Source organism: Oncorhynchus kisutch, linkage group LG3, assembly GCF_002021735.2.
Source record: "Oncorhynchus kisutch isolate 150728-3 linkage group LG3, Okis_V2, whole genome shotgun sequence".
NCBI lineage: Eukaryota > Metazoa > Chordata > Actinopteri > Salmoniformes > Salmonidae > Oncorhynchus > Oncorhynchus kisutch.
In genome coordinates, this window is record NC_034176.2 from 70,285,840 (window position 1) to 70,305,756 (window position 19,917).

General features: G+C 42.5%; 1 protein-coding gene across 3 annotated transcripts; it reads left to right on the top strand.

Moving 5' to 3' along the window:
- Window positions 1-611: 611 nt before the first annotated feature.
- Window positions 612-18,504, top strand: LOC109888411 (plakophilin-3-like). Of its 3 annotated transcripts, none has more exons than XM_020479585.2 (14): window positions 612-735; window positions 1,605-1,782; window positions 7,037-7,125; window positions 8,097-8,698; window positions 8,842-8,965; window positions 9,168-9,372; window positions 14,108-14,282; window positions 14,384-14,501; window positions 14,891-15,055; window positions 15,215-15,394; window positions 15,541-15,691; window positions 15,849-16,044; window positions 16,160-16,247; window positions 17,715-18,504. In XM_020479585.2, the coding sequence occupies exons 1-14, from the start codon at window positions 730-732 to the stop codon at window positions 17,754-17,756; spliced, it is 2,319 nt and encodes a 772-aa protein (XP_020335174.1). In that variant the 5' UTR covers window positions 612-729; the 3' UTR covers window positions 17,757-18,504. The 3 variants fall into 3 exon arrangements, with proteins under 3 accessions (XP_020335174.1, XP_020335173.1, XP_020335175.1); XM_020479586.2 differs by lacking the exon at window positions 612-735 and adding an exon at window positions 1,389-1,510; XM_020479584.2 differs by lacking the exon at window positions 612-735 and having other exon boundaries at window positions 1,370-1,782.
- The last annotated feature ends 1,413 nt before the right edge of the window (window positions 18,505-19,917 follow it).

Here is a 19,917-nt window from a genome sequence, read left to right on the forward strand (position 1 = left end):
CACCCGGCACAGCCAGAAGAGGACTGGCCACCCCTCATAGCCTGGTTCCTCTAGGTTTCTTCCTAGGTTCTGGCCTTTCTAGGCAGTTTTTCCTAGCCACTGTGCTTCTACACCTGCATTGCTTGCTGTTTGGGGTTTTAGGCTGGGTTTCTGTACAGCACTTTGAGATATCAGCTGATGTAAGAAGGGCTTTATAAATACATTTGATTGATTGATTGACTACATAATCAATGACAGCAGCCTGTTCATGAGAGAAAGTTAATGACATACAGTGCAGGCTATGCTAAGGTCAACTTTAACCCTCTGGTCCAACCCAACCACACATTCATACAAAATCTTCACCAAACAGAACCAGTACACTGACATGAAACCCATTGATATCACTATAACAATTTTGGGCCCTGACAGTTTGTGATTCATTTAGACACATTTGGTTAAAATATGTTCTCACATCTTCACTTCTAACCTAGCCTCTCCTCTTTGACTCATCTTTCTCTCTGTCTTCATCCCAAACCCATACTCCCATCCTCATCTAAATCGGGCCAGGACGTGGAGTATAAGGGAAGGGTTAAATCAGGGGTGAGCCCTCAGAGCTCAGCACTCCTTAGTCTAAAACCACCACCTCCCTAAAAGAGAACAGACGGACTAGAGCTAACTGTAGGTAGAAGGAATACGGAAAGAAGACAGAAAATATTTTAAACACTCTGGCAAAGGCTCCTTAAACCTATTATGATGGTGAGTCCTTTAATCTGACTATGTTGGGATTTTGGATTATCTGATGGGATAATGATACATGTAAGCCTTGTGAGTGTTTTATTGTATCTTGCACCACGGCTACATTAGGTACCTAAAACTGGGCATGGGTCAAAGATGGTAAGGTATGCAATGTTGGTTCAGAAGGAGATGACATGGTCTCAAATGATGTCCTGTCGTTTCATAGCTAATTAATAGGCTAATTATTAACTTCAATTCAATTCACATCAATTCAGTAGCGAGGGAAAAACAAGACCAGAATATTGTGGGCATATACCGGTCATTAAAAATAATCATGCCAGTAGACCGCTTATAGCCTACAAGTTTGAGGTGGTTTTTTAAAAGTGTTTTATGCTTTGGCCACAAATACGAGTATATATGAGGATAGAATAAATCAACAACATATGAGTTAACAGAATGTGAACTTTTACCATTTCGAATTTCACTGGAACAGTTCATTTAATTTATATCCAAAAATGTATGTTGCAACTAAAGATTCCAGTTTTAATTGAAACATTATCCTAGTGTATTATGCTACAGCTGCTGCAGTAGGCTATGTTTTGCCAATGTAAGACTGCGTGACATCAAATAACTCCTCCTAGCGTTTGGCTGGAGCAGGCAAGCATAAATTCAGAAAGAAGTGTAGCAGGGTGGTCTGCGTGCCTTTGGGAATTATTGAGTGCATGAGTCTGCCACTTTATACATAGGAGCTGGGCGTCATTTACACATAATAACGAACTAGGGACTCTATTTGAAGGTCCTCTGTCAATTTTAAATGATTGTTTCAATTTGTGGTTATCGCAATGAGTGCGACCGTTGCTTCAGAGAGCTGCTTTCTGTCTGCCCTACAGCCCATCACCGCGGTCACCACTTATGCAGTCCCGTCCGATGTGCAGTTGGGACCGAGGTGTTCCATAATGGACGAGGTGGAAAGGGCTAAGAGGGTTCAACAACAAGTCAATTTGCGCCTCGCCGAAAAGAAGTATTCTACCCTCACACGGCTGAACGGCTCGAACTGCATTTCCCCAGGTGGGCAACTTATTTTACGTTTTAACCTGTGTCCCATTTTAGAAATGTGAGGCATTTGTTTTTCAATTTAAAAGCACACACGAATTACCAGCTGTGTGTAGACCAGACCAAATACTAATTAAAAAAGTTTTGGAATTCTTTAAGGGTTTATAGTGTGGTGTGAGTAGTCATATTAAGGTATAGCGGTTTCCCGTAAGACCACCTCCAACTAGGCTATATTACTCTCTCCTACATGACATGAAAATGCAGGCCTGCAGGTATTTCATTACATGCAGGGGCAAGGTAACACATCTGAGTGATCTGACCAATGGTCCTCACATCTGCAGTCATGGTGTCAACAGATGCTATGGCAAACCAGTAAAGCATTCAATCTGTCTTGCCAGATGCCAAACAGTAATTCTGTATATAAAAAGTTACTTATATACAGATGCTTTTACACAGAAGATGTGATATTCTGAAAAAGCATACATGTTGTATTTATTTAACCTTTATTTAACCAGGTAGGCAAGTTGAGAACAAGTTCTAATTTACAATTGCGGCCTGGCCAAGATAAAGCAAAGCAGTTCGACAGGTACAACAACACAGAGTTACACATGGAGTAAAACAAACATAGTCAATAATACAGTAGAAAAATAAGTCTATATACAATGTGAGCAAATGAGGTGAGATAAGGGAGGTAAAGGCAAAAAAGTCCATGGTGGCAAAGTAAATAAAATATAGCAAGTAAAAAATAAACACTGGAATGGTACATTTGCAGTGGAAGAATGTGCAAAGTAGAGATAGAAATAATAGGGGTGCAAAGGAGCTAAATAAATACAGTAGGGGGAGAGGTAGTTGTTTGGGCTAAATTATAGATGGGCTATGTACAGGTGCAGTAATCTGTGAGCTGCTCTGACAGCTGGTGCTTAAAGCTAGTGAGGGGGCTGTGTTTCCAGTTTCAGAGATTTTTGCAGTTCGTTCCAGTCATTGGCAGCAGAGAACTGGAAGGAGAGGCGGCCAAAGTAAGAATTGGTTTTGGGGGTGATCAGAGAGATATACCTGCTGGAGCGCGTGCTACAGGTGGGTGCTGCTATGGTGACCAGCGAGGTGAGATAAGGGGGGACTTTACCTAGCAGGGTCTTGTAAGATGACCTGGAGCCAGTGGGTTTGTCGACGAGAATTAAGCGAGGGCCAGCCAATGAGAGCGTACAGGTCACAGTGGTGGGTAGTATATGGGGCTTTGGTGACAAAACGGATGGCACTGTGATAGACTGCATCCAATTTAATGAGTAGGGTATTGGAGGCTGTTTTCGTCGCCGAAGTCGAGGATCGGTAGGATGGTCAGTTTTACAAGGGTATGTTTGGCAGCATGAGTGAAGGAGGCTTTTTTGCAAAATAGGAAGCCAATTCTAGATTTAACTTGGGATTGGAGATGTTTGATGTGAGTCTGGAAGGAGAGTTTACAGTCTAACCAGACACCTAGGTATTTGTAGTTGTCCACATATTCTAAGTCAGAACCATCTAGAGTAGTGATGTTGGACGGGCGGGCAGGTACAGGCAGTGATTGGTTGAAGAGCATGCATTTAGTTTTACTTGTATTTAAGAGCAATTGGAGGCCATGGAAGGAGAGTTGTATGTCATTGAAGCTTGTCTGGAGGGTTGTTAACACAGAGTCCAAAGAAGGGCCAGAAGTATACAGAATGGTGTCATCTGTGTAGAGATGGATCAGAGACTCACCAGCAGCAAGAGTGACATCATTGATGTATACAAAGAAGAGAGTCGGTCCAAGAATTGAACCCTGTGTGTGACCGTTGCTTAGACCCCCATAGAAACTGCCAGAGGCCCGGACAACAGGCCCTCCGATTTGACACACTGAACTCTATCAGAGAAATAGTTGGTGAACCAGGCGAGGCAATCATTTGAGAAACCAAGGCTATCGAGTCTGCCGATGAGGATGTGGTGATTGACAGAGTCGAAAGCCTTGGCCAGGTCATTGAATACAGCTGCACAGTATTGTTTCTTATCGATGGCGGTTAAGATATCGTTTAGGACCTTGAGCGTGGCTGAGGTGCACCCATGACCAGCTCTGAAACCAGATTGCATAGCGGAGAAGGTATGGTGGGATTCGAAATGGTCGGTAATCTGTTTGTTGACTTGGCTTTCGAAGACCTTAGAAAGGCAGGGTAGGATAGATATAGGTCTGTAGCAGTTTGGGTCAAGAGTGGCCCCCCCTTTGAAGAGGGGGATGACCACAGCTGCTTTCCAATCTTTGGGAATCTCAGACAACACGAAAGAGAGGTTGAACAGGCTAGTAATAGGGGTTACAACACATTTTTAGAAAGAAAGGGTCCAGATTGTCTAGCCCGGCTGATTTGTAGGGGTCCAGATTTTGCAGCTCTTTCAGAACATCACCTGACTGGATTTGGGAGAAGGAGAAATGGGGAAGACTTGGGCAAGTTGCTGTGGGGGGTGCAGTGCTGTTGACCGGGGTAGGGGTAGCCAGGTGGAAAGCATGGCCAGCCGTAGAAAAATGCTTATTGAAATTCTCAATTATAGTGGATTTATCGGTGGTGACAGTGTTTCCTATCCTCAGTGCAGTGGGCAGCTGGGAGGAGGTGTTCTTATTCTCCATGGACTTTACAGTGTCCCAGATCTTTTGAGTTTGTGTTGCAGGAAGCAAATTTCTGCTTGAAAAAGCTAGCCTTGGCTTTTCTAACTGCCTGTGTGTATTGGTTTCTAGCTTCCCTGAAAAGTTGCATATTACAGGGGCTATTCGATGCTAATGCAGAACGCCATAGGATGTTTTTGTGTTGGTTAAGGGCAGTCAGGTCTGGAGAGAACCAGGGGCTATATCTGTTCCTGGTTCTAAATTTCTTGAAAGGGGCATGCTTATTTAAGATGGTGAGGAAGGCATTTAAAAAAAATAACCAGGCATCCTCTACTGACGGGATGAAGTCAATGTCCTTCCAGGATACCCCAGCCAGGTCGATAAGAAAAGCCTGCTCGCTGAAGTGTTTCAGGGAGCGTTTGACAGTGATGAGTGGAGGTTGTTTGACCGCTGACCCATTACAGATGCAGGCAATGAGACAGTGATTGCTGAGATCTTGGTTGAAAAAAGTAGAGGTGTATTTAGAGGGCAAGTTGGTTAGGATGATATCTATGAGGGTGCCCGTGTTTACGGCTTTGGGGTGGTACCAGGTAGGTTCATTGGTCATTTATGTGAGATTGAGGGCATCAAGCTTAGATTGTAGGATGGCTGGGGTGTTAAGCATGTTCCAGTTTAGGTCGCCTAGCAGCACGAGCTCTGAAGATAGATGAGGGGCAATCAGTTCACATATGGTGTCCAGAGCACAGCTGGGGGCGGAGAGTGGTCTATAGCAGGTGGCAACAGTGAGAGACTTGTTTTTAGAGAGGTGGATTTTTTAAAGTAGAAGTTCAAATTGTTTGGGTACAGACCTGGATAGTAGGACAGAACTCTGCAGGCTATCTCTGCAGTAGATTGCAACACCGCCCCCTTTGGTTGTTCTATCTTGTCTGAAAATATTGTAGTTTGGAATGGAGATTTCAGAATTTTTGGTGGTCTTCCTAAGCCAGGATTCAGACACGGCTAGAACATCCAGGTTTGCAGAGTGTGCTAAAGCAGTGAATAAAACATTTAGTCACAGCCAGGAAATATCACTGCATGTGGCAATGAACCATATTATGTGAGTGACACATTCCTTTTCATGGGTTTGTCATTCACATCTTACAAGGCTATGGCACCCGAGGCTTGATGCCTATACAGTATGAACAAGTAACAGTCACATGGCTCATAAGGCTCACAGAGGATCAACTCAGCTAATTATTGAAGAAAAGGGTAGTATTTAGTCTCTGAGCTTTTAATCCTTTTGCTGACTGATTTAACACTTTTAAAGATTATTTCATGCCCAATACTAATAGAAGGAATATTTAGCTGGAATCCTCAAAATGGTTACGCAGTTGGAGAATGTTTATTTTTTTAACACTAGAATGATATCCTCAGGTAGCTAGTTTAGTGGGCAATGTTTTGAGCATGTAAATTTCGGATAGTTGACACTTTATGACATTGTTTTTTTTACAGGATTAGGGAGGGAAATTATGCACAATACAGTATAATATGATAAAGTATAATGGTAGTTTTGAACTGCTAGTCATGGTGGATATTGATAACTTAATGCTCTGATTAAAAAAAGTGGGACCCTCCGATGGTTGGACACGAATGTTCCATACATTCAGCTCTTCAGAATGGGTTATCAGTAGCACCAAGCTGCTCAGCTCATGTTCTATTTTGGACAGGGTTGGTCGGGTTGGATATTGTGGTCAGATGGCATCTCAAAAAGAACTACGTGAAACCAACACATAAATCAGTCAGCTGCCTGTGTTTTGCAATGAGAAGGCAAACAACTTGGGTTGGGAAAACTATACTGTTAATTATAGTGCTGTTATAAACTAATTAAGAACGTTTTTTGGATTGAAAACATACAGTGATAGTAGGCCTATTCCACTCAGCAGTAAAGTACATTCCCAACAATTGATCATATTCGTGTGTGTGTGTATGTGTGTGTAAGTAAAACTCATAATGGAGGGGATATTGGGAATATAATGCATAGTTTATTTGACAAAAGCTTATGTTATGGCAACTCCTATTCGAACTCAACAGAGGGCTATAGATAATACTTTAGATAGATAATACGGTCTCAAATGACTTACAACATCATATTATCACACTGTTGCCATGGTTATACAGTCAAAACATACAGTGCTTGTATACACAGTAAGAAAATTAGATTTTTATGTCCTGTTATGCACTCTCTCTCACAAAACAAAGAGTCTCCCAAAGGTATACTACCCTGCTTGCTAAATCCAACATTATCTTGTTTCTTCCCTCAATGTTTCTATATCTCAGTACAGTGCAGCTCCAGTTTTAGGCTAATCCCCTCTAAAACATGAGGTATTGTGCAATATCTCCCTGGGTGTGTGTTTACATTTCTACATGTTTGCTGCTTGTCTTGGTGTACAGCTGAGGCTGATATTGTTGTTGTTTTTCATGCACAAACATAGTAACCATGAGTCCAAATAGCAAAGAAAGTGGCAAGAAGCTAATCAGTCATCATTGGTCACACTTTGTGGTAACAAGAACAAGACACGTTATAACTTCATTAAAATGTAATTAGACTAATTACAAAGTGGTAATCTCAGGAGAATGTGGTGGTTTCATTCTCTGTCTAAGACAAACTATTTCTCTATCCACATGTAGACCATGGTGGCACAATGAGATTTAACACGTACCACCCCGGATTCAGATCTAAGTCAATGGTGTATAACACAGGGAGCTGGACCATGAAGGTGAGTACGGTAGGACTTCATATTTTCTAATGTTCAGTTGTGTTTATTTTTGCCTTCATGATAAACCCTAATCCAACAGCCCCAAAGTCCTACTTTTCTAGCTGATTGCCATGCCACCTTTGTCCCTTCTAAACCAGGAGAGATGTGTTAAAAAATAAACTCCACAGTCCTACCACAGTGACACACTTCACAGCTGCACCCTCACAGCACATACATGCAGTATTTCACAGGATCCTACCATAACTATGTTTAGATGAGACACAGGAACAAAAATCTCTGTACAGGATTCTACTGCCCAAAGAGTCTAAAAACATCTTACCCATGACCTAATTTTAACAGTGTTCTCTCTGTATGTCCTCGAGATCTTACCCATGACCTAATTTTTAGACTAGACAGTTTGGCCAATGTTTTAAAAACATCTTAACCATGACCTCATTTTTAGACTAGACAGTTTGGCCAATGTTTTAAAAACATCTTAACCATGACCTCATTTTTAGACTAGACAGTTTGGCCAATGTTTTAAAAACATCTTAACCATGACCTAATTTTTAAACTAGACAGTTTGGCCAATGTTTTAAAAACATCTTACCCATTACCTAATTTTTAAACTAGACAGTTTGGCCAATGTTTTAAAAACATCTTAACCATGACCTCATTTTTAGACTAGACAGTTTGGCCAATGTTTTAAAAACATCTTAACCATGACCTCATTTTTAGACTAGACAGTTTGGCCAATGTTTTAAAAACATCTTAACCATGACCTCATTTTTAGACTAGACAGTTTGGCCAATGTTTTAAAAACATCTTAACCATGACCTCATTTTTAGACTAGACAGTTTGGCCAATGTTTTAAAAACATCTTAACCATGACCTAATTTTTAAACTAGACAGTTTGGCCAATGTTTGCTTTTTGGGGATTTTTATAGTGTAGATAGTTAAGTGTAACAGTGTTCTCTCTGTATGTCCTCGAGATGTCCCCGGTATCAAAGCAGTACTTGGGAGGTGGGTACTCGTCTCGCTCAGCGGTGGAGTTAGGACCCAGATATAGAATCAGCCAGCCTCCAGTCAACATTGGCTACCTCCACCATGACGACATCCAGCTGGGTGGCTACCAGACCAGCCGGACGAGGACCGCCAGGTCCAGATCAGTTTGTCAGGCTGACCAAGAGGTGATGGTCCAAGGTGTAGGAGGCCTGCTCACCCTGCCCCACCAGCAGCCCAACCCAGTGACGATGAGGCGCACCCTCAGTGGAACCCTGGCGGGAGATGGTAGCGGTGGGTGGAGAGAGGCGGAGCTAGTTTACCAGCCCTCCTACAGAGGCCCCGCCCACCGTACCATTAGTCGCATCAACAACAGACAACAGCAGCAGCAACAATTGAGCTCAGCGTCTGGGCTGCAACAGTGGCAGCAGGTGTCTGGCGGGGGCAGTGGCAGTGTGTACGGAGGCTGGGGGCAGTACCAGAACTCCCTGCCCCGACTGGCCTCCTTTCACAGCATAAAGAGTGTGGAGAAAGGCATGGACGTGCCTGATGGAGGCAGCGATTCAGCTGACAGCAATCAGAAACTCAGAGGGTGAGAGATGCATGGACTGTTCAAATCTCTTGAAATATCAGACGGACCAACTTAGCCCTAGGGACATTCTGTTCTTCTTACATAACTGTTATAGGTTTCTGATTAACCTCACTCTCCTTTTCCTCCCTGGTGTTTGTGGACAGAATGCACAGTTTAGACATACCCACCGCGGTCAACTATCTCTTCATGTCCGACACAGACATGCAGGTGCTGGGAGCAGCCTACATCCAGCACCAATGTTACCATAGCAGTGATGCCAAGAACCAGGTAACAGATCCTTCTCAATAATAATAGCCATTTACAGTAACATACTTCATTGCCCAAAATTGAATTTACAGCCCTACTGTTTAAACTAAACTGAGATCTCCATGCTCTTATCAAAAATCCATTGTAATATATAATTGATTGTCTTGTTATGGCTTAGTAAGTCACCCTGATAGTCATATAGACTGGCCCAACCTGTTTACAGGTGCGTCTGCTGAAGGGTGTCCCAGCCCTGGTGCAGCTCTTCAGCAGTGACAGCCAGAAGGTCCAGTGCTACGCTACAGGCGCTACACACAACCTCATCTATGAGAACATGGACAACAAGGCGGCCCTCATTGAGGCCGAGGGAATAACCAAGCTCATCAGTGTCCTAAACGAACCAGATGAGGAGCTTCGCAAGAACATCACTGGTAAGATCATCTATATTCTTTAACAATCAGTTTGGATCTCAAACTAAGTTACCACTTTAAAGTTCAAGGAAATACTGTGTCAGTATGAGAGCAAGAAAAGCAAAACAGTCAAAGTGACATGTCCCCAATCAGAGATTCAAATAAACACTTTCTTTCAATTAAAGTCCAGCATAAAGTTAATAAAGTTTAAATCCCAAATAGAATATATTTTTAGTAGTGATGGACACCGATATGGAAAATCTATATCAATATCATTTGCTTTTTTCTAACCAATATCAATATCCTATCAGTTTTATGAATAACATTGCTACTGTGTGAATGTTTTATTTTCTGTTTACTTCTACAGCTTTGAGAATTCCAGACAAATAACATTTTGGGGGGAAAAAGCGGGTGAGAGATGCATGGACTGTTCAAATCTGCAAACTACTTGAATGACTTTTTCATTGGCAAGATAAGCAAACTTAGGGATGACATGCCAGCAACAAACGCTGACACTACATATCCAAGTATATAGGACCAAATTATGAAAGACAGGATTTGTACTTTTGAATTCCGTAAAGTCAGTGTGGAAGAGGTGAAAAAATTATTGTTGTCTATCAACAATGACAAGCCACCGGGGTCTGACAATCTAGATGGAAAATTACTGAGGATAATAGCAGACAATATTGCCACTCCTATTTGCCACATATTCAATTTAAGCCTACTAGAGAGCATGTGCCCTCAGGCCTGGAGGGAAGCTAAAGTCATTCCGCTACCTAAGAATAGTAAAGCCCCCTTTACTGGCTCAAATAGCCAGATACAATGACCAGATACAATGCAATTTCACAGTAAATAAATTGACTACAGAATTTCAGCATGCTTATAGGGAAGGACACTCAACAAGCTGATGACTGATGACTGATGATTGGCTGAGAGAAATTGATGATAAAATGACTGTGGGGGCTGTCTTGTTAGACTTCAATGCAGCTTTTGACATTATTGATCATAGTCTGCTGCTGGAAAAACATATGTGTTATGGCTTTACACCCCCTGCTATAATGTGGATAAAGAGTTACTTGTCTAACAGAACACAGAGGGTGTTCTTTAATGGATGCCACTCAAATATAATCCAGTTAGAATCAGGAATTCCCCAAGGTAGCTGTTTAGGCCCCTTGCTTTTACATTTTTTTAATAACGACATGCCACTGACTTTGAGTAAAGCCAGAGTGTCTATGTATGCGGATGACTCAACTTTATACACGTTAGCTACGACAGCAACTGAAATGACTGCAACACTCAACAAAGAGCTGCAGTTAGTTTCAGAGTGGGTGGCAAGGAATAAGTTAGCCCTAAATATTTCTAAAACTAAAAGCATTGTATTTGGAACAAAACACTCACTAAACCCTAAACCTCAACTAAATCTTGTGTAAATTGAGCACGTTGAGATGACTAAAACTGCTTGGAGTAACAACACTATTAACAAGGCAGGTCCTACAGGCCCTAGTTTTGTCGCACCTTGACTACTGTTCAGTCGTATGGTCAGGTGCCACAAAAAAGGACTTAGGAAAATTGCAATTGGCTCAGAAAAGGGCAGCACGGCTGGTCCTTGGATGTACACAGAGAGCTAATATTAATAATATGCATGTCAATTTCTCCTGGCTGAAAGTGGAGGAGAGATTGACTTCTTCACTACTTTTATTTATGAGAGGTATTGACAAGTTGAATGACCCGAGCTGTCTGTCTAAACTACTGGCACATAGCTCGGACACCCATGCATACCCCACAAGACATGCCACAGGAGGTCTCTTCACAGTCTCCAAGTCCAGAACAGACTATGGGAGGCACACAGTACTACATAGAGCCATGACTACATGGAACTCTATTCCACATCAAATCCCTGACGCAAGCAGTAAAATTAGATTTAAAAATCAGATTAAAAAACACCTTATGGAACAGCGGGGACTGTGAAGCAACACAAATATTGGCGCACACACACACACACACACGATACATACACATGGATTTAGTACTGTAGATATGTGGTGGAGTAGGGGCCTGAGGACACACAGTGTGTTGTGAAATCTGTGAATGTATTGTAATGTTTTTAAAATTGTATAAACTGCCTTAATTTAGCTCGACATCAGGAAGAGTAGCTGCTGCTTTGGCAGTAATAAATACAAATACAAACTGCTTGCTGTGTGAATATTAAATGGGTTTAACCTACCCAACCACTTTGGATACAATGAAAAGCCAGTTGATGCCCAATCAGCAGGAAGTTAAGTTGAGAGAGTTTTGTGCTTGCAGAAATAGTAATGTATGTTTGATTTTGGCTGCCCAGGGAACAGACTACTCTCAGGAATGGTGCTTGTTTAATAAAGTTAGATCAAGGCTGAATCAATTTCTGCAACATCACATAATTATATTATTCTACATAACTGAATGTAATGGCATAGTATAACGTTACTGTAAAAAAATAAACATTCATATGAGATTTTAGGATGATTGTGCAAATGGTTGCATTTTTCTCTCATGTGGCTATAAGGGCACAAGACGAGACCCAGATGCAGACACAGGAGGCAGATGGTTAGAGTCCAAGATGTTTATTAACAATCCAAAAGGGGTAGCCAAGGTCAGGCAGGCGGGAATGGAGTCCAGAAAAAACAGGCAAAGGCAGGAAACATAGGGATAAATACACCAGGGAAAATAAACGACACCTGGAGGGGGTAGAGACAATCACAAGGACAGGTGAAACAGATCAGGGCGTGACAGTGACCAAAACTCAGCAATGCGCACCACTAGGCAAAATATGTGCTTTGATGATAACTAAACACAGGTAAGCTACAGTTTGTTAACACCATCTGCTAAAGTTTTTGCTAACTGTATATAATTGAAACCAACAGTGTAGATTACTTCACTGTTTAAAGAAGATATATATGCATATCCCCATGAAGTGGATTGAGATCAAATGGTTGGCATGCAGACGCTGCATGGCATTTCACATGTAAACTTCACCTGTAAAATAATCATAATTCAAGACTGACAGTGAGATATGTGAAGGGAGGGTGACCACAAAAACTGGTGAGTAAAGTAGAGGTAAAGAAACACACAAGCAGAACGTGATTGGGATCTTCCGCTCTGGCGAAAAGGGAAAAACACCAATGCCTAGGGTCCCTGCTCATCTACGTGAACATGCCTTAGGCATGCTGCAAGGAGGCATGAGGACTGCAGATGTGGCCAGGGCAAATTGCAATGTCCGTACTGTGAGATGCCTAAGACAGCGCTACAGGGAGTCAGGACGGACAGCTGATCGTCCTCACAGTGGCAGACCACATGTACCGATCCTGTGCAGGTGTTGTTACATCTGAACATCACACCTACGTGACAGGTACAGGATGGCAACAACAACTGCCTGAGTTACACCAGGAACGCACAATCCCTCCATCAGTGCTCAGACTGTCCGCAATAGGCTGAGAGAGGCTGGACTGAGGGCTTGTAGGGCAGGTCCTCACCAGACATCACCAGCAACAACGTCGTCTATGGGCACAAACCCACCGTCGCTGGACCAGACAGGACTGGAAAAAGTGCTTTTCACTGACAAGTCACGGTTTTGTCTCACCAGGGGTGATGGTTGTCCCATTGAGACCTGTTGGATCGGAGGGTGAGGGCTAGGGCCATTCCCCCCAGAAATGTCCGGGAACATGCAGGTACCTTGATGGAAGAGTGGGGTAACATCTCACAGCAAGAACTTGCAAATCTGGTGCAGTCCATGAGGAGGAGATGCACTGCAGTACTTAATGCAGCAGATACACCAGATACTGACTGTTACTGTTACTTTTGATTTTGACCCCCCCCCCCTTTGTTCAGGGACACATTATTCAATTTTTGTTAGTCACATGTCTGTGGAACTTGTTCAGTTCATGTCTCAGTTGTTGAATCTTGTTATGTTGATACAAATATTTACACATGTTAAGTTTGCTGAAAATAAAAGCAGTTGACAGTGAGAGGACGTTTCTTTTTTTTGCTGAGTTTAGAAATAATATTTCCCATTACAGATCCGTAAGAAGGTCCAAAAGGCTTCTAACAGCTTCTGCCCCCAAGCCATTAGACTCCTGAACAGCTAATCAAATGGCTACCCGGACTATTAGCATTGTCCCCCCCCCCTTCATTTTTACGCTGATGCTTTCTGTTTATTATCCATGCATAGTCACTTTACCTCTATCTACATGTACATATTACCTCAATTACCTCGACTAACCGCTGCCCCCGCAGATTGACTCTGGACCGGTACCCCCTGTATATAGCCTTGCTACTGTTACTTTTTTGTTGCTCCTTAATTATTTGTTATTTTCTCAATTTGTCTTATTTTTTATTTCAATTATAAAAAAAAATATTTCAAGTTTATTTGAGTAAATACTGTCCTAACACTTTTATTTTCTTAAAACTGCATTGTTGGTTAAGAGCTTCTAAGTAAAGCATTTCACTGTTGTATTTGGCACGTGACAAAATAACAATACATTTGATATTGATACATCAGATATTATTTATTGGCCACATAGAAAATAGGCTCCCAAGGGTTTACTTTGGCATCATATGACATGAATCCCACTGTGTTAATAGTGATTATTTAGACCTATTGAAGTTAAATCATTTGGATGTCAGGTAATCAGCACACACTCTATCCTGGTCATAGAGGCCGTTTTAGTGTATGCGACGGAGTGTTTCAATAGACCCTCTCTCTCCTCTGTCTGTCCTGCAGGTATTCTGTTTAACATGTCCTCTAAGGAGAGTCTGAAGGAGAAGTTGGCCAGAGAGACATTGAGTGAGCTCACAGAGAGGGTGCTGGTGCCCCTGTGCAGTGGTGGAGATTCAGAGCTGATCCGTCAGAGTCCATCTGAGGCAGACATCTTCTACAACACCTCAGGCTGCCTGAGGTAGCTATACATATCTGCCTACATGTTGTATACATACACACTGTACACGGACTGATACATGTACTGTATACAACTTCTCTGTACTCTCTTCCTCTGTTCAGGAACCTGAGCTCAGTGAATGAGAGGACGAGGCAGCAGATGAGAGACACGCGAGGGCTGGTGGACTCGCTGGTGGCCTACATCCAGAACTCCCTTCAGGATGAGAAATCAGAGGACAAAGTACACCTCAACTGCTCTACCTATGTCACATTGTTTGTTTCACAACTTGATTATTGTTCTGGGCATGTTCTTTCAGGTCAAACCCTTTTCCCTGATTTAATATCTAATTTGATTTGATCTTAAATACGATAGGCTTCAGCAACTCATTGGTTCAGCTGGGGTAGAGTGAGAGCCAATCAAAGTATCTGTACAGTTCATCATTAGTGGTACTGTTTGTGTTATCTACCAGACAGCCAGACTGGTCATGCTGTGGCCTATCTGCTATGCCTTATGTAACGCAGGCTGCTCTGAGAGACACAATGGCCACCAGTGTTTCTATCTCACCCTCTCGCTCTCTTTCTCTCGCTCCCTCCTTCTCCCCCCCCCTCCTTCTTTGTATGTGCCTGCAGGGTGTAGAGAATGCAGTGTGTGTCCTGAGGAACCTGTCTTATCAGCTGTACAGTGAGATACCTCCCTCAACCCTACTGCGACTGGAGGGGCCTACGTGGGCCAGAGACACTACTGGGACTGAGTCCATTGGCTGTTTCACCCCACAGAGCAAGAAGGCAAAAGAGGTAGGTGTCATTTACACAAGGCAAACCCAAAGGAAATATCAAGTTACGGCTAAACATCAAGACACTGAAACATGTACAGTATGTCGTCATGCAATCCTGATGGATATGGAACCATGATATATTTTTTCTGTAATGAATCTCTCCCCCTGATCTCTATAGCGATGGAACCAGGAACTGTCCACCTCAGAGGTGGCTAAGCAGCCGAAGGGGGCGGAGTGGCTGTGGCACCCCCAGCTGGTGGGGCTGTATAACCGCGTGCTTCAGCACTATGAGGCCAACACGGCAACACGAGAGGCTGCAGCAGGGGCCCTGCAGAACATCACAGCCAGAGAGACCAGGGTAAGTCCCACCCCTCCTCTCCCCCACTGGCTGACCTAGCCATCACTTTCACCATGACAGGCTACTTATGCTTCATTCAGATTTACAGTTCAACTGAAAATGTACTCAACACTAGTGTTGAATTCCCCTTCCTCCTTGTGTATCAGTGGGCGTCAGTGCTGAGTTGGGTGGCTTTAGAGCAGGAGCGGATGCTGCCTGTGGTGCTGGACCTCCTGCAGACACAAAGCGACCAGGAGATGTGTTCCCTCACTGGCCTCCTGAGGAACCTGTCCCGACACAGAAACAAGAACGACATGAGTGAGACACAACCCCCAGTACCCCACATTGTTCCTTTCTACCTCTGTCTCTCCTGCCCACAACCTTGTATCCATCCATTCCATTCATATTAATCACAGTAATTCCCCTTATAAGGAGACTTTAAAGAATGGCTACATCTCACCCTTCTGACCTCCAGCTACGAAGGTAGTGAACGTTCTGGTGACCAAGCTCCCCAGTGATGGCCACCAGAAGGAACCTTCAGGTGAAGTGGTGGTCAACATATGTGGGATCCTCAACAACCTGGTTGCAGGCAGCTCACTAGCAGCGAGAGACATCACCTTCTTTGATGGACTCCCCAAACTTGTTGCAATCAAGTCTTCCCACAATAGCAGGTTAGTGAATCTTGTCTCTCAGTGATCTTGGTTTTTGTTATTCATTGTGTCTGCTTTTTATTTCCAATTTCCTGTCTGGCTCATGTTGTTTGACTATGTTTTTCTCCTACTATAGCTCAGGGAAGCGGAAGGCTGCCAAGGCTGCTTCCACGGTACTCTTCAACATGTTCCAGTACAACAAGCTGCATAAAGATTATAAACAGGTGAGGCTAACACCATTTAACATAGACATTGTGCTAGATGGGATTGGAGAGCAGGAACGGGGGGGGGGGGCTCTTTGGCCTCTTCCATTGTGCATGGCCCTCTGGTTCTTTATTTTCTTTATGGCCTCTAATGGTTAGTCTAACTTTTTTTATTCTTCTTTTTTTTTTTGTTCTCAGCATTCTCCCCTCCCCTGGATCCACTGATATCCCCCATAGTTCTTTGGCACATATTTTCACAAAAGTTAATTATTACATTTTAATGGAAGTAATTTTTTCTTGTGGCCCTTAGGAATCCTCATTCTGTGCAGGTACTACAGTTATCAGTTCAAGTTTATACAATCTAGTTATCTGTTACCCGTTATATATTTAGACTAGCTTTTATATCATGGTTTTCTTTGCTTGAGTTGTTTTGGGGTTTATTGAACAGGACCAGTAAAACACCTTGGCTTGGTGGTTGGCAGCTGGACAGTCCTCTCATTTGTGCTATAGTGCTACTTGAGTTTGTAGTGCAGTGTCTTGTGTTTCCTTGGATGGTCAGTTAAATGGTATGTTTGGAATCTGGCAGTGGAATGCTGGGAGCAGCCATTGATTGTCTCTTGCAAGATAATGGCTGTCTGATATTTTGCACAGAGAAAAAAACTATCTTCAGTTGACACTTGTAAACACTGTTTGGGACGATACCAGAATCGTGAAAAATTGTCATAGACTGTTCTCTCTACCTCATAGCAGGTGGTACAAGAGCGTCTGGGACCAAAAGGCTCCTGAACATCTTCTACCCCCAAACCATAAGATTGCTGAACAGTTAATATACTGGCTACCTGGATTATTTACATTGACACCTTTTATTTATTTATTCACTTTTACCCCTACCTACATCAGTGGAAGCTGCTGAGGGGAGGATGGCTCATTATAATGGTTGAAATAGATCCAATGGAATGGTATCAACCATATGGAAACCACGTTTGATGTGCTGTTTTATTTTCACCATTCCATTGACTCCATTCCAGCCATTATTAATAGCAGTCCTCCCCTCAGCGGCCTCCACTGGCCTTTTCGTACTTTTTAACTCTGCATTGTTGGGAAAGGGCTCGTAAGTAAGCATTTCACTGTAAAGTCTACACCTGTTGTATTCGGCGCATGGGACAAATACAATTGGATTAGAATAATTTGATACTATTTAGTATCGTGGCAAGGAAACAAGTGGATTTAACTTCTTTAGCCCTAATGTTGGAAACAAACATCAGGATGTTGTCATGCAGTCACATGTATTGATTTTCCAAGCTATAGCACAACACTATTTCACAGACAGCAGGTTTTTAAAGGAGCAAAGTGTTTGATCTGCTTCGTGTTTTCATTTTTGCCATGGAACAAAAATATTGTGATACTGGTATCGTCCTGGGCCTACTATTTACCCTTTCTAAAAACAGACTGCTCTATCTAAGTGGCCTTCTCCCTTGTGTTTTACAGAAAGGGTTCACGAAGTGTGACTTCACCGACACGGCCATTTAGAACAGACGGCTTGGCCCGTTGACTGGATTCATATTCTGGACCTGTTGGTAGAGCCAGCAGCAGGACCCCCACAATGAACCTGACACCTCTGGTCTCAAATGATGCATTGATGGAACCTGAATTATTCTGAATGTATTTACCGGCCGCCATGGACTGAGGAGAAGCAGCTTTTCTTTACTCAATATTTTTTTTAAATTATCACATTTTATTGGTCTTTCAAAATGGACTGCTTTACCAGCTTAATATTTGTATTGCCATGAGAGTGTGTTGGATGACTGAGGAATCTTCACTTCAGGACGGTGTGTGTGCGTGGTGCATGCCTGTGTGCATGCATATGTGTGAATGTTTGCTTAGTGGACTCATCCCGTAAAAGGCATTGGATGCCTCTTTTCATCTCTGGTACCATATGGGCTCAACCTGCCATTCCTACAGACATACTGTGAATACAACCCTCTAGATGTTATTAGTTCTACAGTACATGGATGCTTCACTAAAAGACAAGATACAGGATGGGTGCCCTCCAAACTCCCATTTGACCTAATAATCACCAGAGCATTTTAAAGAGCCCCTGCTTTTAATCACCCCAGTCTCCACTTCATGGTGAAACAATGTTTTCCGGTTCCATCCAAGGAGCCTCTTCTGTGTTTATTTCCACCCCAAATAACTAACAATAAACAGCATCTGACATGACCAGACAGTTGTTCCCAGTGTATCCTTTTCGAATTAAAATAAAATTATCTTACCCTTCTTTCACAGATCTGTGCTACATTGTTTCATAATGGTTACTAATCGTAAACGTTCCCTGCCTCTTAAATTCCCTCACCCTTGTCATTTATGACTAAGAAAGAATTTGTAATAATGACACCTAAATAAAGTGCTGATTATGAAAGCAGACTTTACAGTACTACCCAGTATGACCTCTGACACATTGATGTATGTCTGAGTGAAGCATAGACGAGTTGGAGGTGTCTGATACAGGGAGTTAACCCAACTCTGAGACCACTGCACACACAGGTCATTACTTCTCTGCATTATTCATCTACGTTGGCTAGTTCACACTGTGTTATGTTACAGTATGTGAGGTGAATTGCTTCTCATAAGTAATAGTTTAATTGAATTGATTTGGCATGATACATGATTGCATTGAAAAGATACAATCAAACTCAAGGGAACTTCTGTTTTCTTTTTTACTGGTATGTTGAATTATATGCACATAGTATGGAGTTTCCTCTGAAGCGTTTGTACTGCCTTCTCTTGTGGGAGGAATTGTTCTCATTGGCGGCAGGCCAAACAGGGCGTGTTTAGGTTTACAGATACTGTTCCTCAGTCTGGCCGCACACTATGAGGTATGAACTGTGGTGAGAGGGTAAGGTTCTACAGGAAGTCATGGGAAATGGTGGTGGAGTAAAAGGACCAGATGAAGAGCAAAGACACAGGCTAACAGCCCTCTTTATAGAGTGGAGAAAGCCTTGGAATGCAGACAGTAGGATCTGGCTTGGTTTTATCTCCTCTGAGATCAACAGAGTCAGGTTAGAGAACTTCTGTGAAAAACAAAAGTTAAGAATGGAGAAAGGAAGATTGATGAACTGTTCTACCGTGAGTTAGTCTGATTTGTCCACACAAACATGCTGTTTTTAAAGTAAGAACAACAGTCTATTTTATATGCTTAGTGTGACCTTAGTATTTCTGCAACCTCACTGAATGCATTCCAGATATGAAGTGAACCCACTAAGAGGATTTATGTTATTGGAACACTGAGAATATGTTTTGGTTTAACTCTAATAGGAACTCTCAATGAAATGACAGGCCAGGGGACATGGATAGAATAGTTTTATCTACAGTAAGATGACATGTAGTTAGAGACTGCTTTTAGCAAACCATGTAGATGAGCCCTTTCATTTCCCTTCACTTTGCCAAATCTATTTTCACAAGGTAGGTTAGGTAGTTTAGTGCTGTATATACCTTTGGGCTGTTAGAAGAGAAGACCACTCTGCCCTCTTGTGGTATACAGACACTATGTTCATAGAAACCTTCTATTGGACCACTTTCTCTATAATTATCTCTTCTGTTTAATTTACCTGACCTAATGTGAAAATTGTTTTTTGGGTGTTGATCAGGCTCAACTTGTTAGGGAATTACACAGGGTGTGGTCCACCAAATG